Below are 19,743 nucleotides of genomic sequence, written 5' to 3' on the forward strand. Positions count from 1 at the left end.
AAATGTTACGTAATTTCGGCAAAGGTGTTGCTGGTAATTGAAACAGCATTGCAGGCAGGCGTAATCATGTCAAAATTTGGTCGTGTAATTTCGGCAACACGTGGTTCGATGTTGGGTCAGAAGTCAATGACTCGCAGTACCAGTAAGGAAATCGGCTAACACTAATAAAATCCAACAGCAAGCAGCCGCGTCAATCCATTATCAACCCTGACTGGGACTTCGGCAAGATGGGTATTGGTGGTCTGGACAACGAATTCAACGCAATCTTCCGCCGAGCGTTCGCTTCCCGCGTATTCCCGCCAGAAGTAGTTGAACAGTTGGGTAAGATATTGCTGTATAAAGCAATCTAATCGATGATCCAGGCCAGATTTCAGAGGATGCTGAGCCCCACAGCATCCACTGAAGTAATAAGTCATAGCCATAATTTAAGACACAAAATTCAAAGTAAATATGAACTTTTCTTGATTGACATTAGGTTCAAATTGATTAGAATCAAATGTTGATATCTATTGAGACTAGAATGGCCCCAAAGTCGTGAACTTTTGGCCTCGGTGAAGCACCTTTACATGTTGAAGGTAAATAGTTCACTTTATATAGAGATAATCCGAAAGTTGTCGCAGAATTAGAACGACCTTATTCTGCGCCACAAACGATTTACGTTACTCGCACATTTTTGACGAAAAATACTTCAATAGAGCAACATACGGAAATAGTTCCACTATCATTTCGTTTTCTACACTTTTATGTGGGCATCTATTAAAAGTACTAATGTATGAATACAATACAATACAATAACTTTATTGCACACCAACACATAGTAAGCAGTACAGAAAACACAGCCAAGGTATATAATGTATAATGATTGTATACAGGTTGTAAGCACGTGAAGGGTATCCTGCTGTACGGTCCACCTGGTACGGGTAAAACCCTCATGGCTCGGCAGATCGGTAAAATGTTGAACGCTCGCGAACCCAAGATTGTCAACGGCCCTCAAATCTTGGACAAATATGTCGGCGAGAGCGAGGCCAACATTCGCAGACTGTTCGCTGACGCCGAAGAGGAAGAAAAAAGGGTATAATTGTCCACAACATTTGATCCTGTATTGACAAGCTTTTATTTCATTTCATCTGTCCTGGTGACTGTAATCAAATCTAGCGAGTTGAATTTGATCCAGTTATTATGCATCAGTAGCGGAATAAGCCAATTTCGGGCCTAGGGAAACATAGATGAATGAGCTCCCCCACACCCTTAAAAGCTGATGTAATTACTAAATATTTTTTTAGTATCGATCCAGACTTGATTAAGAGAACTTGCCCTTTCCTCCCCATTGTCAGTCCGCCACTAAGTGCATACACGTGTAAATTCTATGACAATTCAAGTACAGTCAACCAAAAGTACAATCAGCAAAAAAGCTTGTGTTCAAAATGTAAATTATGGATTAGGTTATTGATTGAAAGTTATCGAATGAAACGTTTACTTCCAGGCTGGTCCCAACAGCGGTCTTCACATCATTATATTTGATGAGATCGACGCTATTTGCAAGGCCAGAGGGTCAGTCGGTGGAAATTCGGGAGTGCACGACACTGTTGTCAATCAGTTGCTTTCAAAGATTGACGGTAAGAGATTTGCTTTCGATTAAAATTTTCTATGTTGTGATGTTAACTATGAGTTTAAAACTAAAGTTTATGATACTTTGCTAGGGTTAGTCACTGATTCAACGGAATTTTAATTAGTGTTGATATCTTAATATACACCCATCAAATGGGTTTATCTTAGTACAGTCCGCAGCCGAAGTAGATAAGCAGTTGTGGTACTCAAAATGATTTAAACACTCTTATTACCTTGGCAGTAGAGTTGTGTGTATATCATTTTGAGAGCACTGTAACCGCTCATCCACTTCTGCTGCTGACTACCTGGTTAGGGTTGGTCTCTAGACATTTTTGATCATGAAGAGAACAATGAGCATAAATTATCAAGTAAAGTAGCCACTGAAATTTGATCCTTCGTCAGCCAATCAGGGAAAATACAAAAGATTACTTACGTAACTGTTTCCCACGTTTCCTTTTACTAAAATAATCAACTTTGTTTTTTTTTATGTTTTTAATTTTAGCCTCATCTTCATCACTAATTTCCCTTACACACAATGTTTATTGGGTTTGAAAATGTTCTCCTAACTCTTAGGTGTGGATCAGCTAAACAATATCCTCGTGATCGGTATGACGAATCGTCGGGACATGATTGACGAGGCGCTGATGCGGCCGGGCCGTCTAGAGGTGCAGATGGAAATAGGCTTGCCCGACGAGAAGGGGCGAGTCCAAATCTTGAATATCCATACCAAGCGCATGCGGGAGTACAAGAAGATCGCTCACGATGTAGATAATAAGGTAAGATATTATTTTAATTCCGATTAATACTTTGAATTGATTATGTTTTTGTACTTTTTAAGATTGGCATGCGACCTCGGCTTTCTTCTGATTTCTAGCTAATATAATATGTAATTTAAAAACCATTCATATCAGAACAATGGTAGTTATTTGATAAAATAAACTTACATTGACTGTCCCGAAAAAACTTGCTTTCTGAATGAAACAAATATGTATTAAAATATTATTTACCTGTATATTAAAAAGGGAAAACACATAAGAAATGTGTGATGCAAAAATGTGGAGAATACAATTACTAAAATATTTTGTCTTCCATAACTTCTTCATGCTAGTTTGACTTGCACTGGTCCATTTTTGTTATTTTATCTGAAGCTTGACACTGCCTTCACAGGAACTAGCAGCAATGACAAAGAACTTTTCCGGTGCTGAGCTGGAAGGTTTAGTGAGGGCAGCGCAGTCCACGGCTATGAACCGACTCATCAAGGCTTCCAGCAAAGTCGAGGTGGACCCTGAGGCTATGGAGAAGCTGATGGTGGAGCGAGGCGACTTTCTCCACGCATTGGAGAATGATATCAAACCGGTAAGTCACCAGTTGATTTTGTTACAGCAATGTACGGTCCTATGCAAACAATACATTATTCTTTAGCTGTTAACGTTATACGGGTGTCTCGTAAGTAGAACGACAAACTTAAGGAGGAGATAGGAGGGCAGGTCATCTATAAACATAGAAAAATGTCCTTAGTGAAAGCCTAATCGTTATCGAGAAATTCCGATTTTTCAGTTTTTTTGTAAAATGTTTACTGGCACTAATAGACCCGGAGATGGTGACACAAAATGTTAGACCGGCGGCCCAATCGCGTGGGCGTTAATCGAACGTGTCAGATATAGAACGATTTGTTCCACAAAAATGCTTGTATTTTCCGATAGTCGATAAAAAAAGATGTAGGCGGTAGCGTAATGCCATACTTCTCCGATGTGACTTACAAGCCCGCCATACCAACGCGAATACAATAATTAAAAAAAAAAACAATTCAACCATTTGTACCAGGCTAATTTTTGCGCAGCTAATCATCGTCGAGTAGCCATTCACGGAAATCTGCTTGCCATACTTTTCCGACGGTTCCCAATGGCCGCCATACCGCAAGGAGTAAAAATTTTTTTTTTCAAAACGATTTGTACCAGCCTATTTTTTTTTTAACAGTTCAGTGTATGATCATAAATAGAGGTCTGATAATGCCATACCTGTGGGAGGTGGCGAATTTTTTCAAAATTCTAAGATTTGGCGTAAGTATGGCGCCACTTTTTCCGTCTACTAGAAGTATGGCAAATATAATAAGGGTCACATTGTATCATATCTTTTCCAAAAATCAAAATGCCATACTGGTACAAATCGTCAATTTTTTTTTTATTATCGTCTTAAGTCCGACAGTCGTCCGCCCCATGGTTACATTCTGGAATATTTTTTCTATCTATAGAATTACATCTAAACGAACAGAATACAATGATTCAGTGATGTAAAAAATGTTTACGTATTTTAGTCGCATTTTCAAAACGTGTCGAATAAATAAGTTTTTCAAGTATGGCAGCACTTCTTCCCCCTACTAGAAGTATGGGCAATATAATAACGGTCACATTTTATCAAATACTTTCCAAAAATCCAAATGCAATGCTGGTACAAATCGTATTGCGAAAAAAAAAACTCCTTTCCGGTGGTATGGCGGCCATTTGGAACCGCCAGAAAAGTATGGCATGGTGTATTTCGTGAATGGCTACTTGACGATGGTTAGCTATGCAAAAATTAGCCTGGAACAAATGGTTGAATTGTTTTTTTTTTTTTTTAATTAATGTATTCGCGTCGGTATGGCGGGCTGTAAGTCACACCGGATAAGTATGGCATTATGCTACTACCTACTTCTTTTTTTATCGACTATCGGAAAATACAAGCATTTTTGTGAAACAAATCGTTCGACACTCGTTATTTATCCGACACGTTCGATTAACGCCCACGCGGTTGGGCCGCCGGTACCAGCGAGCGCTATGGCCATCATTTTCTTTTTTGTCATTCCGTAATTAGACCCCTGAAGAGCCGCCATACTGGTACAAATGATCTAATATTTTGTGTCACCATCTCCGGGTCTATAAGATTTTGAGTTGTGATATTCGGAATTGATAATTTTTGCATTATTGTTATTTCCAGTTAATTTTGAATAGTTGTGTTGCAGAGTTTATGTTAAGTATCTCCAACTAGGAGTTGCCACAGTTGCCATTAAAAAACCTCGACTTCAGACAAACTTCAAAAGTCTGAATGTTTGCATTAAATGTTATTAATTCTCCAAGTGGCCATTAATATATTGCAAATTACTAATAGATCGAGTTTTATGTGGACATAAATTACGCTTTCTTTTCAAACCTCACCTGGATGTATAAATCCAGGGAAAGCCGGACTTATTGCAACTGTGCTTTATATTATTTTCCATAGGCCTTTGGTACAGCAGCGGAGGCGTTAGAGCACTTCCTAGCGCGAGGCGTCATCAACTGGGGTGCTCCGGTGGCGTCCATCTTCGAAGACGGACAACTGTACATACAGCAGGCGCGTGCTACTGAGGCTAGCGGTAAGTAAATTGATTTCTGAACACAAGCAAAAGTTTTAATAGCTTTTAAGTCGAAAGCCAATGCGAAAAAAGGATGATATTGTTTTTTTTGTTAACAATTTTCTTCTAAATTACTTAAGATTCCATTCTTACCTAATATTTTTTCTTCCCCGACTAAACTAGTTACACTTTCCATTTTATATTTTTCATTTTTCTTCTGCATAATACTCTAGCTATTTCCTTTTATTTCTCCTTCTACTTGTATCTCATCATCATCATCATCCCAGCCTATATACGTCCCACTGCTGGGTACAGGCCTTCTCTCAGAACAAGAGGGCATGGGCCATAGTTCCCACGCGGACCCAGTGCGGATTGAGGACTTCACACGCACCATTGAATTGCTTCGCAGGTTTGTGCAGGTTTCCTCACGATGTTTTCCTGATGTTTTTGTTGTTGTATCTCAGCATCAGTAATTTTATATTTTTAAAACTAGTCCATCCAGGTCCATTAAGGCAAAGGACCCCTGAAATAAAGTTCTTACTCATATTATTGTGCTAAAGACTTTGATAATTCCAGGGCTTGTATCAGTGTTATTGGAAGGGCCGCCCAACAGTGGCAAGACGGCCCTAGCCGCCCAGCTGGCTAAGATGTCAGACTTCCCATTCGTCAAGGTGTGCTCGCCCGAAGACATGGTCGGGTTCACTGAAACCTCCAAGTGTCTGCAGATCAGGAAGGTATGTTGAATTGGCACAGAAAAGCAAATTAGAATTGATTAACATTTAAAGAGTTAGGCTACTAGTATCTTAGGGAAATTTACTTAAAAACTGTGTTTAAAATTATACAATACAATTAAATTTGGTAATAACAGGCTTAATTAGGATACAAAACTTGAGTTTAGCTATAAAATGTTCTTAAAACAAAGGAATCACAACAAGAAAGGTGTTAGCTTAAAGATAATGGAAATTATAAATTACTTAACCGTATGTTCGCGGTGGCTGCTTGCAACCGAAGCAACTGGAGGTATATAGGGAGGCCTATGGCCGACAGTGGATGTTCTACAGCTGATATCACGATGATAATAAATATGATTCATTGTATTCCAGTATTTCGACGACGCTTACCGTTCGAGTTTGTCGTGTATCCTCGTGGACAACATCGAGCGACTGTTGGATTACGGGCCCATCGGGCCGCGGTACTCCAACTTGACGCTGCAGGCATTGCTTGTGCTGCTGAAGAAGCAACCGCCCAAGGGCAGGAAACTGCTCATACTGTGCACTAGCAGTCGGAGGTGAGTGGAGAAAACCAATCAATTGCGAGCAAGGGCAGATCCAGTATTATTAGTTTATATTATTTTATTAGTAGTAGTCAGGGGGGACCATGTCAAATTCTAGTTACTTTTTCACAAATAAAACATTGCAAGTTACTTATTTAATGTAAAATAACAAAATTAATTCTCCTCTTTTGTCGCAGAAAGATATTAATTTTATTAAATCAACGCCAATGAATGCGAACCGGAAAAAGTACTGATTCTGAAATACATGCTTTTTCAAATCGGAGCAATTTTCGGATGTATATGACAGGATTAAAAATATCCCATAATTTTAGGCTTCCATAAGAAAATAAGCAACATTTTCAAACGTTTTCCACACGATATCTTATTCAACGCTTTCCCACAGACAAGTCCTTGAAGACATGGAAATCGTGTCGGCCTTCACCGGCGTATTGCACGTGCCCAACCTGTCTCAGCCGGAGCACGTTCTCGCCGTGTTAGAAGAGAGCGACGCCTTCTCTAAGCGGGACCTGCAGAAGATTCAGCACGACTTGCGCGGCGCGAGGCGAGTATATCTATCACAGTCTGGGGCCTTGTCAACGCTTGACACGAATAAATCGTCACTTGAGCATAGAAAAAATCCCAATTTACACCGCGGGTGGAGCGGACTCCTTAAGACTCTGTTTAACGTACAACGATCGGCTGCATGAAAGTAGGTACTTACACGAACCTATTATAAAGTTGATCGATGTAAGTTGAACTAAGAACTAAGTCATTAATAAGTCCGCTCCATTCGCGGTGGAAACCGTGTTAGTCAAAAGTGGGAAGGACTTGGCAACCAATTGTTGTCGTGCAGCTAGCTATATTCGGTAGTCATCCGAGTAAAGCTACTTCAGGAGAGCGTTGACTGCTCCCGCAGCTTGTAGCTCGAGCGCTCATTAGTTTACTTTCAGTAAAAAGAAAGATGGATCTCTTTCGAACATGGATACTTTGTCTTAGTCTTCGATTACGCCACTAAATCATGTACCTGCTTATAACGTGTATTTATTTTCAACAGGATCTTTATCGGAATCAAGAAGCTGCTAGCGCTAGTCGACATGGTGAAACAGACGGAAGCGGAGAACAGAGTGTTCAAGTTCCTAACCAAGATGCAAGAGGAGGGAGGCCTCGATCTCGGCACCACCATACAATAAGGATCATTGCAACCTTAGGGGTTACACACGCATACCACGCGCACGCCCTCACCCGACCAACGCACCAAGCACACCACACAAAAAAGCAACGGAAAAGCATCTGAATGCACCCCCTGTAACTCCGACCTAAGAAGTTATGAGATAGATTACGACGAAATCAGCGAATGCTCTGATTCCCTAGTGGAATCCATGAAAAAAGGCAGAACGGCCAAAGGCAACGAACTATCCCCGGCCAAAATGCCACTCATGAGAATAAGAAGCGTCGAGATCGTCTTTGAAGACGAAATGTCCGCTTGCACCGACTGCATACTCGATAAGAGCATGGAACTGATCGTCTCCGATAGTAGCGACGACTCTACCAAATGCGTCGACGACTTGGAGCATTTACAAGAGGGGGGCGACGATGATTCCGTTACGCTTAACGCGGAAGGTGACTTTTCTGATGACAATTCGGTTTCATTAAAAGAAAACGCTGTTAGCAACGACATTCCCAAGCCTGATAGTCCGCAGTCCAACGTCCATGATATGGATACGCAAGCGCTAAGCGAAAGCGTTACATTTCCAATCGAGGACGTCAGCTTGTCTCTTTTAGTGTCCGAAATGGGCGACTCCGGTCGATTCACCGAAGACGCTAGCACATCTCATTACCCGAATTCTATAGAAACTGTCCCCGTATCTTCATGCGACGATGCTTTGCTCTCTCAATCATTTGACGCTATAAACCTAGAAACCGCATCAACAATTCCGAGTACATTAGAGATATCAGATATTTCCAGTATCATTGATGATGAGAGAAACAAGCTGTTTGAGTACATAGATAGCAATAGTGGGAGTTCGGACAGCACGGCGGTGTGCGAGGGCGAAGGCTCGCGAGTGCAGCTTCTGACCCCGCTACCTAGCGCCGCGACTTTGTCCGACGACGACCCAACGTTCTGCGACAGTTCAGACCTACAATACGATTCCTTTGTAGACTTGGGCAAGTTCTAAAACGTATATTTAATCCATGTTTACTCTTTCTCAAGCTATTTACACTGAAATTTTATGATGCTTCCACACCAGCATGTTTACGTGTAATATAAACATGTCGCTGTTTAATATTTATCGAAGATATTTTATGTTGAATTTTGAGAGTATAAAAGTTTATAAAAAGAGGATGCCGTGTTAGAGGATCTTTTGTTGTAGATAGGTTTAGGGGCAGGTGGGGAACCTCGACTTGTCAGTGAACTTATCACACTCCATCCTGTTTTTGTACTTGGGTAAGTTAGTGTTTGTTGTGAGTTATTCTGACACCTGAACCTTTACACGGCTTCTGCACAGAGGGAGTTTGGTGGTATGCAGCTCGCGTGACCATGTCATGACACTTTGTAAGTTACGACGTTATTTAATTACCTCTTCTCTAGGTCTGTGTAAATAACACTAGGCATTCCGTAAAGTAGAAGTTACTTAAATATAAGAGATTCATGACATGGTTACAGATATCCCAGGGTTGTAAGTTGTGTTATAGCTTAATATTTATGCTAGGCAATAGCTGAGTTTCTAATGTATTATATTGGTTAAAGAGCAATATTTATTTATTTCAGTTTATTGTTGAAATTGTGATTCAGCCAAGGCTGTCCCGTTATGTTTTATTGTAATAGAATATTTTGATCAGTGTACTTTGACGTGTAGCTATTTAAGAATGATGTTGTCAATTTGATAAAGTATATTGAATAGTATTATTAAAGCAATTCGAGCATTGTAATGTGGAGGGTAGTACCTCTAAAGCTTTTATTAACTTGAATAATAATAATGAATTAGACACAAGTACAAGTTAGTAAACAAATAAATATTTAAAGGTAGACTATCAAACAGTTTCACTGTAGATTGTTCAGACTGCCAGAGCACTCATTTTTACTAAGCAGTAAAATATAACATTAAAAATCAATTATAAATTATGAACTTTTAAAGACACTAATTTATTGATTTATAAGGTATGTTATAATAAGTTTTACTAACAAAATTGTGTTAATATGGACCTAATTATGTAATTATCATTATCATTGATTATGTAACGTGATTTTTAAAATTACTACACATTCATTTAAGGAATAATCTCAAAATGAAGTTTATATACTCAATGTACTTACTAAAGGAATTCCATTATAAATAAACTATGTTGAAGTTGAAATCATGCTTTTAGGATGTAACTCCGTAGTGCTTTAATGTATTACAGTGTAATGAATTATAATTATGGAATTACCAAATGACTGTTGAAAAATAAAGTGATTGATAAACTTTACATTTTTTATTACTCAATACATTATATACCTTGAAGTATCAGTCCAATGGCTTATAAGTCAGTATGGCATGCTCAGCACACATTTAATACAATACAATTTTGATGAAAAAGAAAGCTAGTGATTTACATTCACAGCTAAACTAAAAAAAAATTAACCTTTTGAACACCTTGAGTTGTCAAGAGTTGTTGTACCTACAACCCATATTGATGGTTGAAAGAAGAAATTTACTAAGCAACATTTATGTGAAAAATTTGAGACAGCTCAAACAACAAAAACTAACTGATTCCGAATATGTATATAATTTAACTCGCTATCTTAAAACTATTTTGCTTAGTCAATTTCTCCTTTCAACAGTTGATATAGTTAATGGAACTACAGCATGTAATGTACAACATGCAAATGAAAGTTCAAATCCACTTTCAGCATAATGATGATAGATAATGGCATGCAGATCATGACTTATGAGCTATAATGGTTTTTAAATGGGTTAAATTAATATAATGTCTTGGGCACTTAATTGCCACATTACTGCTAAGTGCAAAATTTGAATTTGTAACATTTGAATGCCAAATGTACAAAATAAGCATTTACAAAACATGTATAAACCCATTAGATGATATGTCCTCATTAGATGGTCTAAGTGCAAAAGTTTATACATGTTTTGTACATGCTTATTTTGTACATTTGGCATTCAAATGTTAAAAATTCAAAATTATGCACTTAGCAATCTGTAGTCCACTCAGATGCGATAGATATTGTTATTGTTTATGTTATAGCTACACAGCCTAGATAGATCTATATAATTATACTTTAAAACCTGATAATATCATGCCTAGATAGTATAATTGAAAAAGTAAATTAGATCTGAAAAAGTATAAAATTCACTTATTTACACTCAATTTTATCTGTCAAGATGTCAAAGAAACTAAATTACAAACATTTCATGTAGATCATAACCTAAAATTAATTGGCGCTTTCACAGGCATCCACCCAGTCATTGTAGACATCTATGGGCTCAGACAGTACATTAGTAGTTGTCTGAAAGTCTTCTAAGCAGACACGACATTGTATTCGAGCTGTATTTCTCGCTCGATCCCTGTAAATACAGACAATGTTGAACACTACATTTGTTTTTTTAATAAGGATTTAGTTTTTTTACATTATTTTGAGTACGTACATTTTAACTTCGCAGGATTTCTCATGATTGCAAAACGGGCAGTTGAATTGTTGATCAAGAGGTTCTATGGCTTTTCTCTTCGCTGGTGGCTTTCTTTTCGATTTGCGACGACCCATACTATAAACAGTAAATTAGCTTAATTGAGATCATCATTACATTATTTCAGCACAACATTATTACTGAGCCAGCTCCAATTTTACTAGCTTTTTAACTACCTAAATACTTTTAACTTACCTGCAGTTCTTTTTACTCTTTTATGTCTGGTAATTTGTATCTTGAGATCAAGTTTCTTTTTTTTTTCACAACTTTCGTCCCAACTGGACAGACAAACAATAATTGATAGAAATTTCTTTCTGCAGTTCTAAGAGACGATTTTCTGTTCTCAAGCACAATCCACCTCACCACGCAACACAATACATACAATACAAATTACAATACGGCAAGAGCAAGAGCAAGAGACGGCAAGACAGCAGACAAACAAAAGTCAAATTGATTTTATGATAGATGGAGTTGTCAAAATTTTGTGTCGTCCCTCGAAGTTCGTATCGTACCGTCCCTCTCGCTCTCGTATTAAATTGTGTAAGTGTCAAAGGGACCGCACGCCACGAACTTCGAGTTTCGTAGTAGCCCTGCGTACTAATGACGGGCTACTACAAAATTCGTTAATCGAACTTCGTATCGTACCGTCCCTCTCACTCTCGTAATATAAACGTGAGTGGGACGGCAAGACACGAAGTTCGAATTTTACACTTCGTAGTAAAGGGCCATATACTATTTATATTTATTTATAGGTCAGACAATGCAGACCCAGAATAACTTAGACAGAATATAGTAATATAATATATATAGTAATATAGTATATGATATACTATGTACATAGAAACCTATAGAAACCTACCTAAAACATGCGTCGGACGACGTGGCGTGGCCTGGCCACAGACATGATATAAAAAAATATAAATAAATTGCTTGTGTTAGGTTTTGGTTACGCAGGTTTGACGGAAATGTTAGGTTCGCTTCGCTTGTTTATTTATATGAAGTCCGTGGGGGTGGCGTTGCGTTTTAATAGTATGTGTCTCGAATCCCAGACAGCGAATAAACATAAACGAAGCGATGCGTTTTAAGCTGACATTACAATATCTCGAACTATTTGCGCTGTCATTCAGCCGTCGAAATTTGTTTGTTTTGCGTTGTGACATGACAAACTAAACTCGAATGAAACGGAACGAACAAACAAACGAGACAGCGAGACAGACAGACATGACAGACAGGACGAGAGAGGGCTCTCTTTCCCCGTATATTATACTACTCTTTGACAAGGGGCAAAGAGTATAAGTACCTATGTAGACAAGGGGCCAAGCCAAGTAATGAGTCTGAGTCGTTGGTTAAAATATTAAAACTATTTTCTGTATGGATTAATGGAAATAAATGTGTGACAATGAGTCCATACTTATGTCTTAAAGTGATTATACCAATATTTTTATTTGAGAGTAAGTAACACAACATTCAATAAAATAAACGTTGTATCGGTAAAGGCGACGCCCTACGTAAAATGTTTTAAACTTGTTTCAGTCGCATCAGTGTGTTCTGAGTGTACAATTCCGATTGTTTTACGAAACACATGGTTCTCTTTCGAAAATGGGAAACAAACGATCACGGATATCAATGCCAGCGACATGACTGGAAGGTAACACTGAGTTCCACTTAGTTTTCAGTAGGTTAGCTACTAGTATATACTAGTACATACTTTTATTTAACAACTTGAATGTCTAATTTTTTAGAGGGGTATGTGAAAACATAAAGGCTGATTATCATGTGAACTACACTATGGTGTTCCGGTACACAAATTGTTATTACTGTGTCAAGTTGATTGTGCGAACAGTTAATGTATTGGAGAAAATTGAGACACCTTGTGTGGACTTAGCACTGGACGAGGAGCCTACAGTAGAAAGGGTCTGCAGGGGGTTGAGACCAGACCAGCAACTAGTGACTCTGTTTTCTGAAAATTCAATTCCGGTAAGTTTGTTATTTAAATTTGGATACAGATACAGTGAATAATGTTTTCCCATCATATTTTGTCTACTAGCTTACTGAATTACTGAAGCTAATTGAGAAAGCAAGATAAACAAACAAACAAACAAAATTGTCTGACAAAATGTGCTGGAAAAACATTATTCAATAGATCTGTAACTAATTTTCTTTTTTTTTTCAATTTTATTACATACTAGCGGTTTCCCGCGGCTTCGCCCCTGTTGTAATTTTTCTAAATTTTCTTCAATAAAAACCTCCTGACAATAACGAACACAACAAAAAAAGAATCAGCAAAATCGGTCTAGCCATTCCCGAGTTTTGTGCTTAGCAACACATTTAATGATTTATTTATATAGATTCATATAGATTATTAGCCCAAATCTGTCCTCTTTGGGACATTCTGCATTTCTCAGTGTTATTTTATTTATTTTTACTTTGTCTTAATGTTTTGTACTGTCTCAATGTCTGTGTATGTCCATTTTAGGTACGCAACAAGCACTTCTCAGCACCCAATGTTTAGAAACTGTTTTTTAAAAACTGGTCAAACACAACATACACTTTTGCTGCTGTCAGGAGTCATTGGCAGTAGTGGTTGCTAACCTAAAGCGTCCGGTTGCCAAAAACAAAAAAGTTGAAGTTGAAGTTTATTTTTACTTATCCACTTATTATTTCCTATACAGGTAAATTGTCGTTCCTCATTGGAAGGAGTGTGGACATTTGGATATCAAAACCGTTACCGTTTCACTGGAGAGTGCACCCATCCAGATGCACAGATCAGGTCATGCCAAACTGCAGGAACCCAGTTCTTGATCACTAATCAGAAGTTTAACATCACTTATCGTAAATGCCCAGGAATGTCTGGAACATTTGATGGTGTTGTGGAGTACAGTTGCTTGGGTAAAAAATTTAAATATATTATTGATTATGTAACTAGAACCTTCGCCAAAAGTATTAACACCCTATAAAAAAAACAAAATATGTGCATCCAAATTGTATATAACATTTACAAATTATTAGTAAATACACATACCTACATAGTTTATCCATACTAATATACTAATTACTAATTTACTAATACTAATTACTAATTTACTAATACTAATTTACTAATACTAATATACTAATTACTAATTTACTAATTACTATTACTAATTACTAATTTAATAATATACTAATAATAATATTATAAATGCGAAAGTGTGTGTGTTTGTGTGTATGTTTATCCGTCTTTTTCGTCCATCGATTTTTGGCATAGAGATAGTTTATGGACCCGAGAGTGACATAGGCTACTTCTTATCCCGAAAAAATGCACAGTTCCCGAGGGAACTGCGCGCGATAACCGAATTCCACGCGAGCGGAGCCGCAGTCAAAAGCTAGTACACAATAAATGGCATGCTGGTCTGCAATAATACTAAACCTGTAATAAAATATGTAAAATACTTTTTTTTTAATTGGTTCTGGTTAGTTTACATTGAACTTGAACACCATGCCAGTAAAAAATAACTGTTTTTGCTTCATGCAAGAAAAAATATGTAAATTATCCTTTTAATGTGCCCTAAACAAGAGAACTTATGTGTACAAATATTATAGGTGGTCACTGGCCAAGGCTGTCACAACAACATAAGTTTGTTATTTAAATTCTCTTTTTTTTGGGCATATTAAAAGGATAATATACATTTGTTTTCTTGCACAAAGCAAAAACAATTATTTTTTACTGCTGTGTGTTCAAGTTTGATGCTTTGAGCTAAGGTGAAGCGAACTTCTGTTAAAATATTGCAAGGCAAGTATTTCTTATAATGTAATGTTTGCTATTTTCAGGGCATTGGTTTGTGGGTAAAAACCATTTCTTTGCCGTTGCCAACACTAAGGAATCTCGTAAGGACGAAAGATATCGCTGTTTCCTGAAAAACAGAGATGATGACCTTTACCTTGGGGCATCAATCACACCCGAATGTAGTGCTTTGAAGACAGTAGAAAAGTCTCCAGAAAGATACAAAGTTACTCCTGTCAAGGTAATGAGAAATATATTAGTAAAATAATGAGTAGGTACAAGATTATTACAAATATTTTACAACCAATGAAAGGTGTCTTTTTCTATAATACGTATTACTATTTCCAATGTCTTCTTTTGGACTTCTCCTTTTTCATGTAGAAAAAAAATATCATAAGATTTACAGACAATGCAGAGACTTACTTGAGGATCATGAAGCGTATGAAAAAGAGATTTATCAAAATAGTTATGGGATAATAAGCTAGCTATTTCATTATTCTTCCATGACAGCCAGGCCTCAAGATAAAGCTAATACATGTATATAACAAATCATTCTTGCCGATTATTTTATGTTTTCTGTTCTAGGCTGAAGTTGTGGAGCCTGGATGTCGATTGCCTCAAAACTTTTCTGGCCAATGGATCAACACTGCTAATATTGATGCAGATGTGTTTATAAACGAAACCCACATAATTGAGACCTATTATCCTGATGAGGAAAGATATAGAAGAACAATTTATGTTTGCAGGTTAATTACTTTGAAAACTTGGTCAAATATAGCATGATCAACATTCACTTATGGTCTCATCGATTATTATTTATCACCAAAGTTATATAGTTTTTTTTTTATGTTAAACAGGGAACAGCGTGATAGCAGAGTGATGATGGCTCGCCTCACAGTTGATGGTTGTCAGAAAGATTTTGTATGCTTTGACTTTGTGCCACAGCATCATAATATAATAAGGTATTTAAATTTAAAACTATAAAAAAAGTAATATAAAGGAAATGAGTTCAGTATTTCTCATGTTTCTCTATTTTTTTCAAGTTTAACTCTGTGATCTCTTTCAGATACCGAAAAGGTCTTGCTATGATTCAGAGTAACTTCCACACGGTATGCTCTTGGGTACAGTTTCCTAATAAAAAACAATGGCGCTACGACCTATTCCTCAAAAAAGATCCGTCACCCATCCGTTGTCCTGTCGCCGGAAAATTCAACTTCACACAGCGAGGAGATGTTAGATTTGAAACAAGAATTATAGGTGGTGTCACACTGAGTCCCCGTCCAAACTTGTATTGTAAACTAAATATCAGCGACTTCTCTGTATGCGATATTGATCAGAAAACAATCCAAATAAAGGAAAATTATTGCCTGTCTGTGGATTATTTGGGAAGACCAGTGGATATTTACAGTGACCCTGATTATAGGATGAAATGCATTGGATATTGGAAGGAGAACCTGAAATCCTATCTTATTACCTATGATGAATTAGATCCGTTCTCCAAATACAGATGTTGGGTATATCAGAGAGCTGATCTTAATAGGTAATTATACAGCTTCTTTATTTTAAAATGTGATGGTTTCACGGTTTTAATTGGAGTCGAGATACAGTGGAAATTAATAGAAGTATTTTAACTATTTAAATATTTTTGTAATTTTCAGGATACTTATGTCTCAAGCACTGGGGCCTTATTGCGATCTCAAGCAAGATGTGACTTCATGGAATTACACAGAGGGCGCCGCTGTCGCCGTAGAAATGGAGGAGTACGAGAGGGAGCGCGATCAGTGTCCCATGCACTTTGACGATGGAAGCGACCCATGGACGTATATGGAAAATAACATCAAAATTTTCAAATTTACTCACTCATTTTGGAAATACGAGGGCAATCATGCCCCCATGTTAGTTTTAAGCTTTAAAACTTTTGTTTTGGCAGTTCTCATTTATCTTTTATAATAATTTGCGACTTAAACTCTGTTATGTGTAGTGGTATTCAGCAATGACTTAAAAATATAATTATAAACTTGCACTAAGTCAACAATTATATAAGTATGAATTTTGTCACCATTAAAAATTACATGTGCATGATACTTTATCTGTATATGGATATTCTAAGGATATCTTGTATCAGAGATATTTCACCAAAAGCTCTGATAAGCAGCTACCAGTAATATTAATTTGCGTTTGTGAGTTCATACATTTAGTAAACTTTGCCAAGTGGTGTCCATACACATGTGGGCTTGTAATAATATAATGCTGCTGTTACTATGAACCACTATCTATCTAATTAATAACTTAAAACAAGCAATTCTTGTATATTCTTTTTACTGCTCTAAATGTGGAGGTTTTTAGAGGCAAACAATTTGATCTAGGTTTGATCTAGCTTGGACTAATTTCTGGGAAAACGTGTGTATGAGTTTTAACCCAAGCAAAGTTCGGGCGCTCAGGTACTGAACGCTTATATCTGATTCAGGCATTGTGTCTTTCATGCTCACATGTGCATTGGCAGCAGTGAGCAAAATCTGGCAACTAGTGGAAGTTTAAAAAAATGCAGACAAATGTGTTACTTGTGTATAAAAGCTGAGACTAATATAATTAGGTTAATTAAATGGAATCTCGTATATCAAAATCTCTTTTATGTTGTTGTATAGATCTAATACTAGGGTAATAGAAAAAAGTTATGTGCCTTAACTCTCGAGGATATTGAAATGATTATGTGAAATGTAAATACTAAGGTATAACTAGTTTTCATAGATATTTTTTTATAACTGGTTTTATGTTTTGTGAATTTATATTATAATGATCCATTATTCCAGCCAAGTCCGTCCAAATTAACTTAATAGGTTGCTATTTATATTTAACTTTTTTTGACATGCTTTAAATAAATATTTAGAAAATAAATATGCATTTTAGTTTCCTGTTCTTCATCAAAATTTATCTTCTTTGGAATATTGAATGTACTTTCAAGAATTGACTCGAATTGAATATTGAAGACAATACATGGTGTGACATGGTAAGCTTAAGATGCAGATCTGGGCCAAAAAGCCTCTTTTTGTTTTTACTATGAGACTTAGAATACTGTACTTTTTTTAGTTCCACATAATAAAGGGTTAAGTAAGATCTACCACATCCCAACTGTGTAAGAAATAAAAATGCATGCTTTACTATTTTAAAGTACAATATAATTATCAAAACAAACACTGTCAAGGTAGCTTTGAAATATTGAGATGCATCTTGATTACAAAATGGGCTTGCCCATTTGGCATTTATTTGGTTTCTGTGATTTTTACCCAGTGCTACTCACACTTTTGAAGACATTTCAACGCACTTGTTAGTGGCATCTCACAAAGTTTAGCATTATCTGTTGAAAATACTTTTTACTTCTACAAAGCAAGAGCAATGTCTTTTTTTGTATGTCAGTTCAATTATGACTCTTAAATAATTACAAAAAAATGAGACCACACATTTTACTTAGTCCAAGATACTTTAGGTATATCAAAGTGCTCCGTGAGACTATCAAGGTGCTGATTGAACTTCTCTACGCGTTGTTTATGAGTCATTTCAGCTTTTTGGAGTATTCTCTGTTTTTTCTGGAAAAAAAAAACCATTAGTAAACTGTTATAGAAACAACGCAACATACAGATAATTTGCCTCATAATGAAGCCAATCCCGTCTTGAGCAAAATGAACGGTATTATTACGTATACGATGATGTCGATGATAACTTCTATAAATCGAGATCTTACCATTTTGTCCTGCATCTTTTGGAAAGCAATTTCGGCCTTGGTGCGCTTATCCGTGTCTACTTGCTGCTTAATTTGTTCTTTAACTTCTTGTTCAATTACTTTATCAGTATCTTTGTGGGACTTCTTCTTCTTTTTCTTTTTAATCCCTGAATCTGTCTTGATCTTCAGTTTGGACTTGGTTACACATGCATACTCATCTTCTTCTCCCATTTTGTACAATATTATTAAAAAATCCTTCTGAGATGGATTCTTTAGTTAGGTGTGACTTTGATACTATAACGGTATAACGCAAATTTATTTGAGAACAACTTATTTAGAACAAACAAATCGAGTATTGTTTCGTTTTTTGCGCAGCGACGTGAATTGTGAAGTGAACGTCGACGTTTGACACAAGACAAGTTTGACGGGTCAATTGCCAGTGAGCCAAAGTGTTGCCAACAACTCGGATTCTAAGGGGCTGCTTCACCACTAATTGTTAAATTTTATGTGTCTTATGTGTGTGTTAATATTCAGACAACACAAACAGAGATCGCATCACACACAACTATCTGTCACATAAAGTATCGAAGGTATAAAAGCTTTGGCATTTGTACCTTTAAGCCTTTTGGCTTGTGTTGTGATTATTTCGTTCAACTACTACAAGGACCTTGTCCTTCAAGTAGCCTAAAAGGCAACCAGTCGCCATTTAGAATTTTATGTCGCCGATTTCCATCCCAAGGAGCCTAGTTGGCGACAAATTGCCTACGTTGGCAACAGTTGTCAAGTTGACAGTATTTTTTTTGGAGTTTTGGGTTTGGTAAAAAAAAAGAAAATGGAAATACCGGCCTTGTTTTTTGTGTACTCGCCTATAGAAACTGACAGGAGCTTTTATGGGCGAGTACACGAAAAACCAGGTCGGTATTTCCATCCCGGTATTATCCGGGCCGGGAAAGAGTGTCACCCCCAAGCTTGGCAGACAGAACGGACGACCGATATGTTTTTTTTTTCTAGTTTATTGTTGTTACAATTTATTGCAAGTTATTTTGTAAATTACTGTGCATTTTGTTGGAGATTGGTAGTTGTTACCGACAACTGGCAGACTACTGACCAAGGAGATCGTCTACATGCCGTGTCATAGAGTTTGGCTACCACAAGCAAGCAATGAAAAAGGCGGCAAATTTGAAAAACATTGGTTGAAACAAATTTGAAAATCAAGGCTGGCAGCACATTTTGTTAGCAAAAATTAAACCACTGTAGTCCTGTAAATGAATAGAATAAAAAAATAAAATGGTTTTCAAGGAGAGATTGCTTTTGAGCAATAAGACCGCC

The 19,743-nt window shown here is 37.0% G+C and overlaps 5 protein-coding genes across 5 annotated transcripts in view; 3 read left to right on the forward strand and 2 right to left on the reverse strand.

Annotated features, from left to right (window-relative positions):
* Positions 1-7,443, forward strand: part of LOC141433490 (vesicle-fusing ATPase 1-like) — a 56,270-nt gene extending 48,827 nt beyond the window's left edge. Inside the window, exons 7-16 of the mRNA XM_074095543.1 lie at positions 179-321; positions 873-1,072; positions 1,484-1,616; positions 2,182-2,384; positions 2,776-2,964; positions 4,864-4,996; positions 5,552-5,709; positions 6,079-6,263; positions 6,652-6,810; positions 7,303-7,443. Of these exons, the coding sequence (XP_073951644.1) occupies positions 179-321; positions 873-1,072; positions 1,484-1,616; positions 2,182-2,384; positions 2,776-2,964; positions 4,864-4,996; positions 5,552-5,709; positions 6,079-6,263; positions 6,652-6,810; positions 7,303-7,438 (1,639 nt within the window). The 3' untranslated portion in view covers positions 7,439-7,443. The remainder of the gene's footprint in view (positions 1-178; positions 322-872; positions 1,073-1,483; positions 1,617-2,181; positions 2,385-2,775; positions 2,965-4,863; positions 4,997-5,551; positions 5,710-6,078; positions 6,264-6,651; positions 6,811-7,302) is intronic.
* A 118-nt stretch (positions 7,444-7,561) lies between these two features.
* Positions 7,562-8,986, forward strand: LOC141433492 (uncharacterized). Its single transcript, XM_074095545.1, has one exon. It carries the CDS (start codon positions 7,628-7,630, stop codon positions 8,423-8,425), a length of 798 nt encoding a protein of 265 aa, XP_073951646.1. The 5' UTR covers positions 7,562-7,627; the 3' UTR covers positions 8,426-8,986.
* Positions 8,987-9,707: 721 nt separating this feature from the next.
* On the reverse strand, positions 9,708-11,391 carry LOC141433493 (transcription elongation factor 1 homolog). Its single transcript, XM_074095547.1, has 3 exons — positions 11,129-11,391; positions 10,895-11,011; positions 9,708-10,813 (listed from the first exon to the last, which is right to left on the reverse strand). The coding sequence occupies exons 2-3, from the start codon at positions 11,008-11,010 to the stop codon at positions 10,681-10,683; spliced, it is 249 nt and encodes an 82-aa protein (XP_073951648.1). The 5' UTR covers position 11,011; positions 11,129-11,391; the 3' UTR covers positions 9,708-10,680.
* A 740-nt stretch (positions 11,392-12,131) lies between these two features.
* On the forward strand, positions 12,132-17,591 carry LOC141433495 (uncharacterized). Its single transcript, XM_074095549.1, has 9 exons — positions 12,132-12,384; positions 12,467-12,581; positions 12,676-12,910; positions 13,606-13,822; positions 14,744-14,937; positions 15,282-15,442; positions 15,554-15,658; positions 15,763-16,236; positions 16,355-17,591. The coding sequence occupies exons 1-9, from the start codon at positions 12,333-12,335 to the stop codon at positions 16,644-16,646; spliced, it is 1,845 nt and encodes a 614-aa protein (XP_073951650.1). The 5' UTR covers positions 12,132-12,332; the 3' UTR covers positions 16,647-17,591.
* Positions 17,592-17,850: 259 nt separating this feature from the next.
* On the reverse strand, positions 17,851-18,833 carry LOC141433496 (protein FAM32A-like). The gene is made up of 2 exons (XM_074095550.1): positions 18,436-18,833; positions 17,851-18,280 (listed from the first exon to the last, which is right to left on the reverse strand). Exons 1-2 carry the CDS (start codon positions 18,643-18,645, stop codon positions 18,158-18,160), a joined length of 333 nt encoding a protein of 110 aa, XP_073951651.1. The 5' UTR covers positions 18,646-18,833; the 3' UTR covers positions 17,851-18,157.
* Positions 18,834-19,743: the final 910 nt, after the last annotated feature.

The sequence above is a fragment of the Choristoneura fumiferana genome, chromosome 12 (assembly GCF_025370935.1).
Source record: "Choristoneura fumiferana chromosome 12, NRCan_CFum_1, whole genome shotgun sequence".
Lineage (NCBI taxonomy): Eukaryota > Metazoa > Arthropoda > Insecta > Lepidoptera > Tortricidae > Choristoneura > Choristoneura fumiferana.

Coding starts and splice junctions, on each gene's coding strand:
- LOC141433492 (XM_074095545.1), top strand. CDS start 7,628: ATGAAAAAAGGCAGAACGGCCAAAGGCAACGAACTATCCCCGGCCAAA.
- LOC141433493 (XM_074095547.1), bottom strand. CDS start 11,010: ATGGGTCGTCGCAAATCGAAAAGAAAGCCACCAGCGAAGAGAAAAGCC. Junction 10,814..10,894: donor AAATCCTGCGAAGTTAAAAT/GTACGTACTCAA, acceptor CTGTATTTACAG/GGATCGAGCGAGAAATACAG.
- LOC141433495 (XM_074095549.1), top strand. CDS start 12,333: ATGAGTCCATACTTATGTCTTAAAGTGATTATACCAATATTTTTATTT. Junction 12,582..12,675: donor GCCAGCGACATGACTGGAAG/GTAACACTGAGT, acceptor CTAATTTTTTAG/AGGGGTATGTGAAAACATAA. Junction 14,938..15,281: donor ACAAAGTTACTCCTGTCAAG/GTAATGAGAAAT, acceptor TTTCTGTTCTAG/GCTGAAGTTGTGGAGCCTGG.
- LOC141433496 (XM_074095550.1), bottom strand. CDS start 18,645: ATGGGAGAAGAAGATGAGTATGCATGTGTAACCAAGTCCAAACTGAAG. Junction 18,281..18,435: donor AAAAGATGCAGGACAAAATG/GTAAGATCTCGA, acceptor TTTTTTTTCCAG/AAAAAACAGAGAATACTCCA.